Genomic DNA, 16,866 nt, shown 5'->3' with positions numbered 1-16,866 from the left:
CTGAGAGGCATTTCTCTCTTCTTTGGTCTTCTTAATACCTCATTCAGTTCAGCACTCCCAAAGAGTGAACATGTCACTAAAACCAAAGTTAATTAAATTGAAATCAAAGTGGCTCTGGCGGGTCAACTCATTTAATTTGAAGTAAAACAGCTTCCTTTTTGTAAAGATACTCTTAAATTTTGCCCACCTTTTTAATCCATCTCTTCCCATTTTCTCCTTCGCTACTCTACCGCCATTTGTCTTCTTCTCTTGCATGTTATCTATTTAACTGGAAATTTAATTAAACACACTTTATTGCTATAGAATTACTGAGGCATCAAGGTCATTAGTTATGAACAAAATTGCTTCATGTTGAAGCTATAGAGTAACAGTATTACCCTGATTCAGAGGATGTGTGTGGGTATATTCACATGTCAATTGCCATAGCATTAAACTTTTCAAAGCTGTGGGGACACACAAATATTACGAGAATGTGAGATTTGTGATAATATTAGTGAATGTTGTGATAGTGATAGGACTTGCGACAAAAACAAAAAGTGTCATCTTTCTGCTTTGGATTCACAGCAATTATATATCTAAGATAATAAGTTCCAGCTACTGGATGAAAAAAATTTGATGTTTCCATCTCAACTAGGTTTTATTAAAAAGTTACTTGTGGCAGGCATTTGCTGCTTTGGCATTGAAACAACGTAGCTCGTTGTTAAATGACTTGACAAACTAACCTCCTCTGCATCATGCAAAGCTTTTTATGCTGCATTGTGCAGGTGTTACCAAGTACATCACATGCATCCAGAACATGAAAACAAGTTACTTAAAAACTTAGCTAACACTTCTTGCAGTGCAGGCAATCCTTGTGACATACACAATGTGTACATAGACATTGGGATAATGAGACATTTCCAATACATTGTTCAGCCACGTTAAAAATTAAATTGCGTGCTTTGCAATTTGCTGTGTTCTTAAATATTAGAAAAGCTTAAAAAGTTATTCTACTCTCACTGAATTTCTTGGTATGCTTCCTTTCAGTGAGTATTAACAAATATAAATCTATAGCAAAAACATGGTGGTGAAAATGTCAAATGGAGTAACTTTGAATAAGCAAACCATCATTTAATGCTTGGCACAGAGACTTTAAAAAGCACCTATAATGTTTGAGACAGGCTTTTTTTTCATTCTTTTTTTTAAACTTAAATCACAACTGTCAACTTGAATTTACACTTTATTGTTAAGTATGATTCTCATTTATCTACAATTAAAATATTTTTAAAAATTATTGAGAGCAATTATATTCAGCCACTAACATGATGACAAACCAAAATAATATCCAGAGCATTTAACTGCCTTCCTCTCCTGTGTTTATTTTGATATTACGGTGCAATGGATACAAATATTTTAGCATGATGAAATATGTTTAGGAAAGCGGGTTAAAAAAAATAAGTCCAATAAAGACACAATTGCTGCTAATTTTGTCATCCGCTAAAACTGATGCAGTGGGGAGAAAAACGATAAACCCCTTGGATGCTTGGTTCATTTCCAGGACACCCATTTAAACTAGGAAGACTGAAATGGCATATACGAGGTAAGTCACCTTTTTTTAAACATGGTTTTCTTCAGGTAGTTTATTCATTTTATCACATTGCTCAATTTGAGCGAAACAGGTGTACATAAAGTTAGGTGAGGTGGAAATTTCTAACTTTAAATCAGTAATATGTTTGCTGAATCTCTCTTTATTTCAAGCCTGTCACATAGGCAGTGGCAAATGTCCATGGAGGATGAAATCTACATGCCTGAATATGATGGTCACACAAACAAGCAGCCACACACACAGTTATCATGGGAAACATTTTGAAAAATAAAAGCACCTTCAGCCATTAGCCCTAAAGGTCACAGCTGTTATCTGTATAATGCAGTTTTGAATTATTTGAATTCAGTCAAAAATAAATTTAATGGATGGAAAAAGCAATAACAGTTGGCATGTGGAGTGTTCTCTAAAGTACATAATGAAAAAAAATGCTTTAGTATAATGAAAAATACAAGACTAAAACAGCTAGACCAGAAATAACTACAAGCATCTCTACACAGAACTAATTTCAACAGAAAAATCTCATAATATAAGAACTAAAAAATCACCACAGAGAAACAGCCAGGTGATCAATCACCTACCGCAGTAAGCATCACCTCCAGAGTCTTTAGGATGACCTCTGACCTCTCTAAAATGACCTTTACAAAGCCTCACTGCAGATTAATCAGACAAAATAACTGTTTCAAGATCACTCATCAATGTTACATTTCTCCAAAAACAAATAAATAATTACAGGCCAAATAAAAATACCATCCTGTCAGCCGCATGCTGGGAGCATCCACTTAAAGATAATTCATTTTCTCATTGCAGACAGCAGCTGACATTGCATCTCAATCTTGAACACCTGCCCTGCTGCGCTAGTCACCATCCTGTTCTCCATAACCTCCCGCCTACAACACACACACCTTTTTGTCACATAAATTATCACAGATACACTCTGAGACAGTCACTCATGGCACATTTTTGAAACACTTAAAGTACTGCAGGCACGTTACAACTGCCTCTTTGACATCATTAATATTGCACACACCAAGCAGTTACAGCTCTTATTTCAGGCCAGTATGCCCTGATTTTAGAACATTTGCAATTATCTGCACATAAGACTCAACTGTTAAAAAAGATCTTCAATCCTTGTATCATGTTGGCCTCAAGAGGTGTAAAACCACAGCTGGGCAACAGGGAAAAGCCATGCGTACTAAGCTCTGCTGGAGGAACTGGTGAAAGTTGAGAAGTTTTTTGATTGCCGTTCAGGAGGACCTTTTAAGGACGGATACAATGTGACAGGCTGCAATTATGAACCCATTAACTTAAAGGGCCACTCATCCACACATCACCACTCAACCAGATGAACAAATAAAAGGAATATCTATTTGTTTTGAGCTTGTGGTCAATTGAGGGAAAAGCTGAGGGGGCTTTGACAGGTTTTTATCAGATTGTGCTTTTAAACTGGTGGCGAATATTTTCCTTCATACATGTTGCACTAAATTACTTGTTTAAGTTCAAGTCAAATATAGGCATGTTTTTGGCTCTTTTAGACATTTTACTTTTTTAAAAAAACACTATTTTTAGCCTGAAACCCATGAAATGTGCACTTCAAAAGAAAATATTATAGCAAGGTCATAATCTGGTCAACCTAGTTCTTGGTGTAATTCTCAGACTGCCCTGGGCTCAGTGTTACAAACACAGGACGTCTGAATTAAGCAACATACTCCCGTCTTTCACCATGCTTTTTCCCCCTATGTAGCTGTCAGTCTCTCTCTCTATCCCCAAGACTATTTTTTGCGTCTGCATACCCGAAAATGTAGGCTAATGCCCTGTAGAACTAACAGATTAAATGCCAATCCCTGGGTTGTACCAGAACCAGCCCCAGGCATCAAGTGCAAAGTGTGTATGCGTGTGCTTGTGTGTGTGTAAATGTGTGTGTCTCCAGTCAGATGCAAACCAATGTCTGGTGTCTGCCGTATTGGAGCATGGACATAAAACAACTGCCCCAAGTAAACAACTCAAAAGGTCACTGCAGATTTCTGATTGTTTATACCTCGATGTCAAGTTGATGAAAAGCAAACAGCTTTGGCCTTAATGTCACTCACTTCCATGCATCAGTTCATTTAAAACAAAACACTGAGGCTTGTAGCAACTCCTTATATTATAGGCACTTAAATAATAGCGTTTTAGTGACTGTTCAGCAATGTCAACATTTTGTATATTTCTGAATATATCTCAATGTTGGAGAGTGACATTTATAGTTTTCTGGGGTCACTACACAGTTCATTACTGAAGCAATGTGTCATTTTTAAAGACTTGTGACAGAGTGCAGAACTAATACTAAATGTTTTCAGTTCACTTAAAGGTTCAAATCAAGGGCAGGAGACTAAGTAAAACTGTGGCACAGCTTGGGCTTTTATCTTTTAATAATTTGTACGAGAAACACTTGGTGTGAACGGAATGGCATAATCCCAGTGTCAGTGGATATTTTACTGTTGGTCAGCATTTAATTTAAAGCAAATGAATACCAGTTTTTTTAAAATAGATTATTTTACATAAGTAGACATCTTACTGTCTTTAGAAATGCACAGAAGAATCAGTTGCTGACTTTAATTAGGCCCTTCTCAGTTTAAGCTGAAGGTCAGAAACTCTACAGTCAAATATATTTTCTACCAGTGAATACCAGCAACCAAAGGCACCCTTCAGTGTGCAATCTTGTATAAAGTCAAGCCATCTAATCGTTACCTATTTTCAGGTGAAGTGTTTACAACTTCAGAGAACGTCAAAGGCAAAGAGATGTAACCTATTCAAAAAGAAACTATTTCCTATAACATGTTGGGTTTTGTCTTGTTCATTGATGTCTCAGGAAAGCAAGAAAAAAGGAAGCAGATAACAAAATAGTTGAAAAGAGTACATCAAAGAATAAGTTGATGTACTCATTTTTACCCTTTTGAGCCTCTAACCTCTGCATATCACCAAGCATGAGGATTAGGACGTGTTGAAATTATTTTGGAAATCGTAGTTAAAGCTCATCACCAGGTAGAAAATGTCATTTTAAAATGTCAACTTAATCATTAAAGAGCCCAAAATTGGCCACAAAATTCAAATCTGTACTTCCCTACTTTTAAAACGTCGGTTTTAACAAAATAAAAAAAGCAACTTATTGTGACTCAACATAAATTCATACATTTGTGTCTTTACATAGTAAAAATAAATGTACACAAGGAACTATAGAAGCAGGTGATTCAACGAATTAAAAAGTCATTGAAAAGTTAATTTCAGAAATCTGGGTAGAGTGAACACACATAAAGACAGAGACAAAGTTGCCATCTATATGTAAAGGGCGTTGCCAGGATTAACAGATTAATGTCAAAACAAGATCTTGAGAAACTCATCCATGCATTCATCTTCAGTCAAATTGATTACTGCAACACTGTCGTCACAAGTCTGCCTAAAAATTCAACCAACTGCAAAAATGTTGAAATTGTGTTTGAACTGCTTTGAACTGCTTTGTTGCTGAAATATGAATACAAAAACTTAACTTGACACCATACTCGTAAAGCATCAGTATTTGCAAGGTCACAAGTCTTGCTGGAAAATAAAATCTGCAACTTTGTAAAGTTTGTCAGCAGAGCAAAGAATAAAGTGCTCTAAAAATGACTGACTGTGGACTTAACAAAACACAGTGAAACGCCATTAACAGATGACATGCCTGCCTAAATCTTTACTGACTGTGGAAAAAGTTTTTTCTCCCTAGAGAACATCTCCTGGATGGAGAGTGGCTCAACATAAGAAATGCAACATTCGAAGTATAATAAAAATATGTAATGTATAATTTACTCAACTTCTACATAGCAAAATAATCCCTTTTGCTGCCACATTTTCCTCTTAAAATGAAATATTTGGTTGAGACACAAGCAGATAACTATGCTCTGTTTTTAAATTTATTTTTGGCAACATATGGTCAACAAAATCAAGGGCATAAAAAGATAACACTGAGGAAAACTGTCCTGCTAGCTAGGGACATTCATGCATATTCACTATCCAGCCTACACATCAGTTAGAAATGCACAGCATAAGCACAAGACTTCTTCTAAGAGTTCATTCTGTACACCCCGAGTCCCCTTTCAATTACCATTAATGATTTTTCTTTCTTATGGTTGGTTCATGAATATTAAAACTATATTGAAATGAATGTAAATACAACATGGGAATTGGTGTATTTTGAAAACAGACGTACAGAGCTGAGTTAGGAACTTATTCATTTAGCACACATTCCCTTGATCATACAAATTAGTAGAAACAGCCAAGTGGAGAAATTCAACACATACACACATGCACAGCAACACAGAGAGGCTTAATCGCATGCTGTTGAGCAACTGTTTTTAATGCATTCAGCATTTATTGATTTGAGGTCTCTGACATTGAATTACACTATAGATTTTGGCATCTAAAAACACACACACATGCATATTTAAATACTCATTCTAATTGACTTTTTAGCATTCAGGTAGTCCTCGGCGCTTTGTGGTGTTTAATAAATTCCAGATGTAAAAAAATATCTGCCAGTTGACTGAGCAACAAGCAGAAGTGAATATCTTAAAGTCCCGATGTAACCTTGCATGATGACTAAAACAGAAACTTCCCCTTAAAAAGTTGGCACCAAAGAAAACAGGCAGCAATTACCAAGTTCTGAGTTTTGATATTAAGCCTGAATTTTTCACTTCATCAATTTAAACAAACCATATTCTTGAGCAACACTGCCCAACTCACTACAGATCAATCTAAATGGGTTTATATGGATAGGTACTGGTGTGCGTATAATTGGAATGTGATATTTGCATATGCACAATACACAAACACATCATCGCCTGCACATACACAAATGCAGCATCGACACCAAAGAAACCTCATGCATACAAATAGTCTTCTCGTGAAGACATACAAATGTTCTAAAAACCTTTACACACGCTGGCTTGGCAACTATCCACCTGACAACTCAGGTTCTGTCCACTTTAACACGGATATTTCTGCCAAATGAACATGTTCTGCTTTGATTGCACCTGTTTTCAGCCACAAGGGCAAAAAAATTAAAATTGGGGAGAAAAACACTTTGGAGAGGTGTTTTTTTTTTTTTTTTTTACTCAGTTTGTGGGCATACCGTTTAGATGGAATATGCAGATAATATTGTAAACAACAATGTCATGGTCCACTTAAATTATGTTTTGTACATAAATGTATAATTTTGGAGATAAAGGATGGTTGAAACACCAGAATCTTAAGTAAAATGTAATAATATAGTCCATATTATTTTCCGAGCAACTATGACACTTTGCTTCTGCTGATAGTGGTTCAGCTCACAATATCGACTCAAAAATATTTACTCATCTGACTTGTATTGTAGAAAACCATTTTGAAATATCAGTTCTCAGAACAGGTACAGACCAAGTCCATGCAGGTAGTAGTGCAAAATGTTATTTTACTTTATTCAGTATATGCCAACAGCCTTATGTGTAATTGGGGGCCTTAAAGTTGTGTTCTTCGAAATATTCACTAATGCACAATGTCTCTCTTCAGCAAATAAAACACTTTCATGTTGTTAAGGTTGATGTTCTTCAGGAATGACTTCATTAGAATTTCCAACACAGTGGTGGACAAAATTTATTTTACAAATGTTGAGGGAAAAAAAAACGTTTTTAAAACATATGTGTGGTAGTATAGCTGGGAACTCAGTCATGCAGAAGCTATTCACCCCCTAATGTTCTGGATGGATTTCAATTCTGACCCGGTCTGTAAAAATATGTGTGAATTTGAAGTACAAGGTTGTGGTACCAGGAGGCGCAGGCATCACGGCCAGCGTGTGACTAAGCGCGAGGCAGCCTACATCCCTGCCACCGCCTTAGAAAAAACAAAGGCATGTAAGGGGAAAAAAAAAAAAGAACAATGACAAGTGGGCATTTGGATTCTCTCTGATCTTGAACCCCCTCATTTTGTTTCTCAATCAAGAAAAGAGCGAGCAATGAAAGGCAGAAAAACTTTATGCCTCCCATATGCATGTGTATGGGGGGGGTGTATGTGTGTCTTCTTAGTGAATAGAGCATTAATTGCATTAGCATTACAGCTGGGTGATTTCCTGTCAAAAAAAAACACAAAAAAAAAAACAAGTCAGGCGCCATTGAAGGGGACATTTTCAAAGTCTTGGAGTGTGTTATTATTTTGTTTTTTTTCTAATTGACTCTTTGCAGAAGAAATAGTTTGACAGAAGAGGGGAGGGGGGGAGCAGTGAGCATCAAGGCATATTGCACTGTGAAGTAAAAATGTTCTTCTTTAAAATGATAATTTGGCCCAATGAAAAATAACTTAATTTTTATTACTCCAAACCTACAATACATGCTAGTCATTTAACCTTGTGAAAAAGCTAAAACACTGACATCTTGTCCATTAGATCATGATGACACCAATGAAAAATACTACTGACTATAACAAATATTTTAGGACTAACTGCATTTAAATATTGCAAATTGAATAATTGAATATTTAAAAAATGAAGTATATTAATCAATATGTTGTAAAGCCACTATCCTCTCTTCTCTTTATCTATGTTGTTCTGATAATGCAGAATTAGTTATGCAGCACGCTGCATTGCAGCATGTGGTTGGTAGTGGAGGACAACAGAGTTGAATGTTGGACAACTAGGATCATGATTCTGGTGAACTGGTTCTCATTTTTACAAATTGGTCTCCAAACAAAGAGAGAGTCATATTTTCTCTTTTTGGAACATGGAGGGATAAGAAATATTTTTTTAACGCTAAACACATTTGTAAGCAACATGTTTCATCTTGATTTTTATTCTTCGCTGATGACATTTGTAGTCCGAGAGGACCTGGAGAACCCAGCAACAAATATTGCAATGTTACTTTGGGAAAATAAATAAATCAAGAGGCTCAGTGTCAAACATGACTACATTTTTACCAGGTGTGTGCGCTCCTTGCAAAGTTACCAAAGTAGTTTCTAATTTCATTTCCCAGTGCTTTTATAAGAGCGTATGCATTTCTCATTTTCTCTCTGTGTCCACAACTTCTGGGAAAAAATAAGTGGGTGGAATCTCAAACACAAAAGGTCTAAAACACAGAAATTAAGATGAGCTTCTGCATGAAAACAAGTATCAGAAAAGAACTGTGGCTACTTCTAGGGGAAAGCTGGAGTCAAACACTGAAATGTCAAAATTATTTTTTTGTGATCCAAATTGTGTTCTTTCAATTAGTCTGAAGATTTGATCTTTACTACTGGGTCCAACTAATGTATTTACTCTGGTTCAGTTCAGCATTTCTTGCAGCTATGTTCCAAAAAAAATCATTTCTGAGTCATGTCAGCTCATAATATCAAATAAAGTTAAATGACCTCATCATGCACAGTGTAATTTCCTGCCATACAGTGGAGAATGAACAGGGAAGCTCTAGTTTCAGAACCCAAAACCTGAATGTAATTAATGGTTTCTAAATGACCATCTGATTCCTAACCTCAAGAACAGGCTGGACTGAACCTTAGTTAGCGTGTTGTTTTTTCACTGACGTACTTGATTGAATTTCTGAAGTGGTCCTCTGCAGGGTTTTTCACTGTGCAGCTGTTCAGCAACCACAAGTCTGCTTCTGCTGGGTCCTCTGTAGAGACAAAGTTTAGTTTATTTTTGGTAAGAACACAGAAACAGCAGAGACTATAACACAAACATGGGATTCAACAAGGCACATTGTTTCCTAAACATAAGGAACTTTGTGAGGTACGCTCATCTGTGGCAAAAGGGATGGAAAAAAAAAGATATTTTTGCTAGGTCAACTTCCAAGCTGAGAATATAACAACTGAAATAAGATATTGACATACACTGTTTAAAAAGCAGGTTGATTATCTTCACATTTATCATAATAAACTTTTCCTTTCCAGATGATGATGATGTCACGGCTTTATATGATTCTGATAAGTTCATGATGTGCATCTGAGGTAAAAGAGGAACACCGCTGGATATTGCAAGAAACACTACTTTATTGCACGACACTATAAAAATAAATCAGCCAGTATATCATAAAGAGAATTGTGGACCTCTAAAACACAAACTAATCCTTGGTTATGATTTCCAAACACCTGAAGGTGTCACGTTCATCATTCTTGAGAACAAATTGCTCCTCTAAACAGAAAAGAAGAATTTAAATTCATTACCAAGTAGCTCAAGTACAACAAATTCAATGCTTTGGAGTGACCATCACAAACCCCTGATCTAGATGTCATAGTAATTTGAAAGTAGAGCTGCAGAGATATTTGAGCCAACGTCCTACAAACCTGTTGTTGTTGTTTGTTGTTCTGAGTTGTTGAAGGTGTAAAGCACAACTGCTAGAGAGCCAAATTACACCACAACACACAAGTTGCAAACTAGAGCCCCGCTCGTTTCATTTCACATGGAATCAGTTTTCCTGTTGCAGCAAAGCAAATGATGGTCCAAACATATTGTATTCTCGGCACTTGTTCATCCGATACACACTAGCTGTGTTTTTCTATGAAAAAAAGATCAACTGTCAAACAGAAAACTCCAGTGGAGGAACTACTACTGTTACTTGAAAGAATAATAAAAATAATAATAATTAAAAACTTTTCAGACTGAGTGGACCGCAGTGGTACCATATCTAGTCTAACAAAACATGTAAAGATAAAAGAAAAATGTTTTTGCTTTTTTCCAGTTATAAAGAAGGAATCTATTTTATCGTCTTCAAAATTAAATGGAAAAAAAAAAAATTACCACACATAGGTGCACCTGCAGGTTTAGTTTGATACACAAGACAAATCCAGGAATGAAGAGGAAAAACTAACAACAAATCTGTCCCACAAATGATTTGAATTGGATAGCAGGAACATTATTGACCCCTTGGTATATTTATAGAGCAGTTAAAAAAGGAGCAACTTCAAAAAATGTCTCATAAAAATAAATGTGCACAAGTATAACAGCAATAACATTAGATGAGTAGTAATACATTAACCTGGGAGGAGTCTCCTGTTAACCTACAGGACCCAAAATACTGCCAAACATATTTTAACAATTTCTCACAGTATTATTAGTCATCAAAACATAATGCCTTTATTAGTCAGTTCTGTCAAGTTCCTTCTTTACCATAAAATAAGTCTCAAGCAAACATCTAAAGTGTCAATTCAAGGCAATTCAAGGCACATTCCTTCATATCCAATGACTTCACCAAATTAAGTTACATGCTCATAGGAAATTAGATGGTGCTTCAGATTACTTTACCTTGACAAAAAGCCCAGTATTGCTAATCTCAAACTTTACAACAACTAACACTGATATGAGCGCGGACTTGTGTTAGCTTGTTTGTGTGGTTGTGTGATGTGGAACTGTCTCATGTAAAACAAAGCAAAGGGGAATATAAACCCAAGAAATATTGTATGAGAAAATGAGTCACTGATCATCAGAAGGAAAAAAAATTGAATACATGAAACTGGCAAATAAGGCTTATACATTTTTGTTGTTGTTATAAAGCAATAAAACAAACACAAAACAGCACAGGGAGGAGTCTCAGCTGTGTGGCTGCCGTTTCCTCTTCACCCCAGGGCAGTTTTCAAGACCAGTTTAAAGTGAACATAACACACAGTCACATAAAGAACCAGGAACAAAAAACATCTGCATAGCTCTAATGTACACACACACTCAGCACAAATTATGTATTCATAGATTAAAACCTGAACTCAGAAAAACGGCTTAGTGGAGTTACACATATTATGCCTTGACAAAATCCTGTTGCACTGCTCCTGCGAAAGGTTTAACACTACACCTATGTTTTCCATGATCCTTGTGAGAATATCAGTATGCTACATTTTAATTTTTTTATTGAGGGGCAGATCAGAAAAGTTAAGGCTATTTGGCAGTGGACAATGCACCCACCAATGCATGCATTTTATTTCTGTAAGGTTACAAAAAGCACTGTGATTTCAAAAGTACCCCGACATTGTATTTGAATAAATATCTCCCTCAATAAGCATTAAAAAAGTAAAAATAATAACTTTTGTCCCACAGGCTAGGGATCTATTTATATGTATACTGCTGGGTATTCTCGGTAAATGCAAAAAGACTTGATGTAACCTAACAACGTATCCGCTGTGTAAAATATTTCAACCAAAACCACATGTGACCTTAGGTTGAAGGCTGAGGAAGTCCAGGAAATGGAATTTGACTTGAGCAATATCGTTATTTCAGCCTCAAACAAGCTTAGATCCCTGCCTAACAAACCCTTATAAGGTAGTATGGATAAATCTCAAGATTAAGTCGGCAAATAAAACTGCCTTTCAATTGAACAAAAAAAAAACAACTAATATTTTTCCTTTTGGCAAGATGCTACAATGAAATGCATTTGGCTGCTATCATTACATCTTTAATCTCAGTGTGGGAAAACAGCTTTCACCAACGCAGCAAAAAGTTTCCATGACATGAAATCATGATGGACTGTTGGAAAATTTTGGGAATCTCTTATTTGCATAAAATTTGAATGAGCATCGACGTGCAGCCAATTGTCTAAAAGTAATTTGTTTATTTTTTGCCTGTCATGGATTAGACAAGGCTGTGAGAGTTCACTAGAACTAAATGTGAACAAAAACTGTTGACCTATCTGATGAAACTGAGGCCAGAGGGTAAAGATATGAATAACCATCTGCATGCATCTTTTGTAAACAGACTCTCCAGCAGGGTGTGGTGTTATACCTACTTCTGAACTCTGCATTACAGTGTGTACAAACGTGCTAGTACAGAAAAAATTTAATATAGAAATAAAAAGAAATCTTTGGCAAATATGATTTTGTATTTTTAACAGGTCCTTTCACTGTTGGACAAAATTGCAGTAGCAGCAGTTTTAGTGCTTCTGCTAATTTATTAATTTTCCTTCAAAAGACAAGGAGTGAACTTTTTTGGTTTTGATCCTGAATAGAAATTAAAGAAAGCATCCTATGCCAAACTGTTGACCCTCATATAAGACACACACATACTGCTGCTGTGTGTGTATGTCTTTGTCTCAATCTGTTCCTGAGTTTATGCATTGAAATACTTCACATTTGTAGACCTACAGACAGTCTATTGGGAAAAAATCTCCCCAGGTAAAACTTCATGGTGAGGTCATGACTGAATTATCTGAGACAGACATGTTGGGATTGCAGCACCTGTGGTCAGTATTTGAGTGTGCATGTGTGTTTGGGTTTACGTGTACACAGAATCATACATAACACATTCCTATCTCACTACTCGCTATGGAGATGAGTCAAAAAAGCAAAGGAGTTTTGGGAGCAGGTGCACTCAAAAAAATAAGAATGATGGAATCATGAACAAAGCTGGAGGGGTTTTAGTAAGGACTGAAGAGTCATGGCTAAACATTGAAAAATAAATGGAATAAAGAATAACTATATGGGAAGGAAAATGAGAAAACTAAATCCATGGATGCAGAGTATAGCTAAATGAGTAGAAACAAAGCATGAGAAACAGTACCCCACTGTCACTGGAAATAAAAGTTTAGTTTTTAAACCAAAATAAATGGTTCTATGATCATGACTATATTCAATTAGATCTTTCTTTTCTCACAAACTGCAACATAATGCTTTTCTAGTTTCTTTTGCTGCATTTGCATGTGTGGATGTCAATTTACCCACAGGTGTTGGCAGCATTGCACAGGGAATCAAAGTTCAGTTTCAGCTGCAGGGTCAGAGATGAAAAATATACATGCATATGTGCCAAATCACAGATGAAAACACTAACCTGTGAACTAAAGTCAGCTGTTATTTACTGCTGTCCACCACTAAACAGAAAAGTATGATTTATTTGCAGAATCTCCCAACACATGTTTTATTAGAAATATAAATGGCATATCCCAGACCTAAAACAACTTTATATATCAAACCAAATTTTAAAATGTCTGCATGCAAACAGAATACAAAAAACATTTAGTGTTACTTTGGTTACAGGATTTTGTGTGTTAAGCAGGCAAGTTAGATTTGGTTTCAAGATAAAACTTGACTAAACTTCCTCCCTGAAAGAACTTCCTCCTCTCATGAGTCAGAATTTATTTTCATAATATCCATTTTAAACCAGAAATGTGGGCAGCAATATCTGAAATATTGCACCACTAACATCAAACTTGACATGCATTCTTGTGTGAAAATGCAGTAAAAGTAGCATGCCTGCGATTGCTTTCAAACCTCAGTTTCATCATTGACCAAATCCACTGCACCAACAAACCTTACGTAACTGGACGCTTAATATTGTCTAAACTTTAATTTGTAAATGCTATACCAAAATGTACAACTCCGATATTCGAGTCGTAGCAGAAGTTACTCTGGTCAATCAGAGTTTGTGATTTATCATGATTCATAATCTAAACTGAGTCGACTTTCCTAACCGTACGTGCGAACACACACAAAAAAAATCAATAGAAAACACAATTATTTAAATGATACCTGAGATTTAAGCTTTTTTTTTTTTTACTATCTCTATGATTAAGGAATATACCCAAGTACAAACAAACTGATAGGCAAAAGTTAAACCACATGATTACCACATGATCTGGATTTGTTAATTTAACCAAATTTATTGTATCAAGTTTGTTTGTTCAGGGCCAAATAAGAAAAATGCATTATCAAAATAAAACAGTTTATACATTTTCAGGCTCATGTTAAAATCGTTTTATATGGTATAGTTGTAACATCCATTTTGATTTTTTTTTTTTAATAATTTGACCGTAGTTTCAACTCTACATTTGCCTGCCAAGTCACTATACAGGTTTGATGAAAAACTAAAAACACATCTGTTTACTGTCCACAAGCCAAGCATTTTACCTCTCAAATCTGTGCTCATTATAGATAATCCATCTTTTGATTTCAGGCAGTTCAGTGAATCTCACTGTAGTCAGATTATGTATATTTATGTAGGTGAAAAACCTCCAGACTCTTTGCTGTCCAAGCACCATGAAGTTTTCATGAAGATCCCTTTAATTCCCCTCACTGTGATGGATATGCACCAGAAATAACCCCAGTTTCACTAATGATGGTTAGAAGATCATATTTTTTCATTTCAGGGAGATTATTTGACAGGTTTTCAAGCGGTCTCCCAAAATGCCCTTGTCAGCTACATATACAGTGCAAAATATATCAAACATCTGACTGAATGAAAGGATTACCTGAAGTATGAGGGGCAATATGGATGAATTTCTGACAGTGATCATCTCCACTGGCTTTCAGCAGATTCAGTCGTTTTTATATAAATAAAATATAACAACCATCACATTTCTATACTGAAGAAGCAGATCTGTAGCGTCTCTGATTCTCTGCTCTTCAGTTGTGGTAAATGATATTCAACAGCAAAACACATTGGAGTTGGTGTGCGTCTACGGGTTTCCAAGTAAGAGAGAAGAGAAGCAGACAGTTGCCCTCGGGGTCAATATGATGCTCCTGGTGCTTCACAAATCACACCATGACCCACTTTCCAACCGATCCCACACACACACACACACACACCCCCAATTACCCCCTCACAGACACACACAGTCTTCCTTCTTGTTATTTTTGTCCTCCACGCTCCATCCATCCCACACATTTCAAACACACCATCATTCCTTCTCCACTGCCCCCTAAAATCGCTCAACTCTCATACACACACCCAGAGAGAACACAATGACCTTGGGAAATACTACTCTCTTGGTTTATTGGGGGAAGCAAGTAAGGGCAAGGGGTGGCTTTGGGGTGAATAGACACACTTGACTGAGCCAATAAGGGATGTATGGCTGATAGGCTGACCAGACAGCTGAGTGCCAGGACTACAGCCTGGGAGGACAGGTGGACTGGAGGGCAGGGTAGGGCAGTGACCCACTCGCCACTGTTGTACATCTCAAAAACTGAGCTCACTGTCACGACTGTATCTCTCTAGAATTTTAATAGTCCGCAGCAATTTGTTTTCTGATGACAATAACTCAACAACATAGATTAAAACATTTTAGCCCAAGTTCATATAGCAGCTTGATTGTGTAGGTTTATAAAAAGTGTTTTGTGTGTGTAATGTTTGATTTATGGTTCATTGGAGAAAAAGAATTGTTCAAAATCAAGAGGGTAAGACAAATGATTAAGCCGTGATGGTATAAAGTCTAAAAGCCATCTGTATTTAATTATAAATTCTCAGTGTATTTTTAAGTAAGTGTTGCTGCTAGTCATAAATTGTTTTCAACATTTTTGTCAAATTGATTATCTGCACTTTTTGCGAAGCTTTGACCACCCCGCATCAGTTTCTCCTTGAGAACAATGAAATATCAGCATTGAAAATATTTTTTTAGCATTGCTATCATAAGCGTTCATTCTTTTTTTATTATTTATATATTTTATGGACTCTTTTTTTTAAACTATTATAAATGCTGCAGTGTGAGAAACAAATGACAACCTTCTACGATTTCTTCACTTGACCTCTTCTAAAGCAAAAAGGGTCCTGGTGAGGAAGAACTTTACTCTTGTTCTTTACTACATTGACAAAATTTTCTCTAGAGTATGTAATGCCCTTAAGCCAAATTATAACAGTAATCAACAAGAAGAGAAGCATAATGTGTAAAAAGGAAGGTTTTCTTGAGGTTGCTTTTTACTAATCCGTTACATGTGTTTAGCTTCAAACATAATGCATCCATGATGGTTAAAGACATCAATGACAACATGCAGTAAAATTGATAATCTGTGGCCTAAAACCAGCTGTACTCCAGTGTTGTTACAGCTACAGTTCCTCATATGCATGTTTATATTTCCACAGCATGTGCGTGAGAATGGGTGTCTTCGGCGAAGCAACCTTTGAATTTCTGGTTAGGACAAGCCAGAGTCCCAACAGACAATACTTCAGTCTAAAAGGTTCCTTTTCCTTGGGGGAAAACTAAACGTGAGTGAGTGTGCACATGTGTGTATTGTTGCATTTGCATCAGTGACGTGGCGAATTGTAAATGGGTCATAGTGGACTTGCGATTTTCACCTCCAATCACATTTTACAAGAAAAGACTTGCACAAGCACACGGTCACATTCACATTAAGATGAAGACAAGCGCGCGCACACAGACACACGGAAAAACACACACTCGGGGGCCTTGGGGTTTGGCAGTTGGTCTATCCGTCTAGCTGTGTGAGCAACCACTCAGCCGTGGATGATAATGCAATCAACTGTCATTAGAGAGATGCCGGCTGACTTAACACAAACACACACACAAACACACAGCTACCAACAATATGTTGCAACCTGTCAA

At 36.4% G+C, this 16,866-nt stretch overlaps 1 protein-coding gene across 3 annotated transcripts in view; it reads right to left on the bottom strand.

Annotated features, from left to right (window-relative positions):
- The window catches only part of cdkal1 (CDK5 regulatory subunit associated protein 1-like 1), a 209,019-nt gene that overhangs the window by 170,494 nt on the left and 21,659 nt on the right, over positions 1-16,866 (bottom strand). For all 3 annotated transcript variants that reach the window (XM_081597191.1, XM_081597190.1, XM_081597192.1), the window contains exon 4: positions 9,144-9,228. In XM_081597191.1, the coding sequence (XP_081453317.1) occupies positions 9,144-9,228 (85 nt within the window). The remainder of the gene's footprint in view (positions 1-9,143; positions 9,229-16,866) is intronic.

This window comes from Poecilia reticulata, chromosome 16, assembly GCF_904066995.2.
Source record: "Poecilia reticulata chromosome 16, P_reticulata-male-v2, whole genome shotgun sequence".
Taxonomy (NCBI): Eukaryota; Metazoa; Chordata; class Actinopteri; order Cyprinodontiformes; family Poeciliidae; genus Poecilia; species Poecilia reticulata.
Note: the sequence above shows the minus strand (reverse complement) of the source record. Positions and strands in the feature narration are given on the sequence as shown.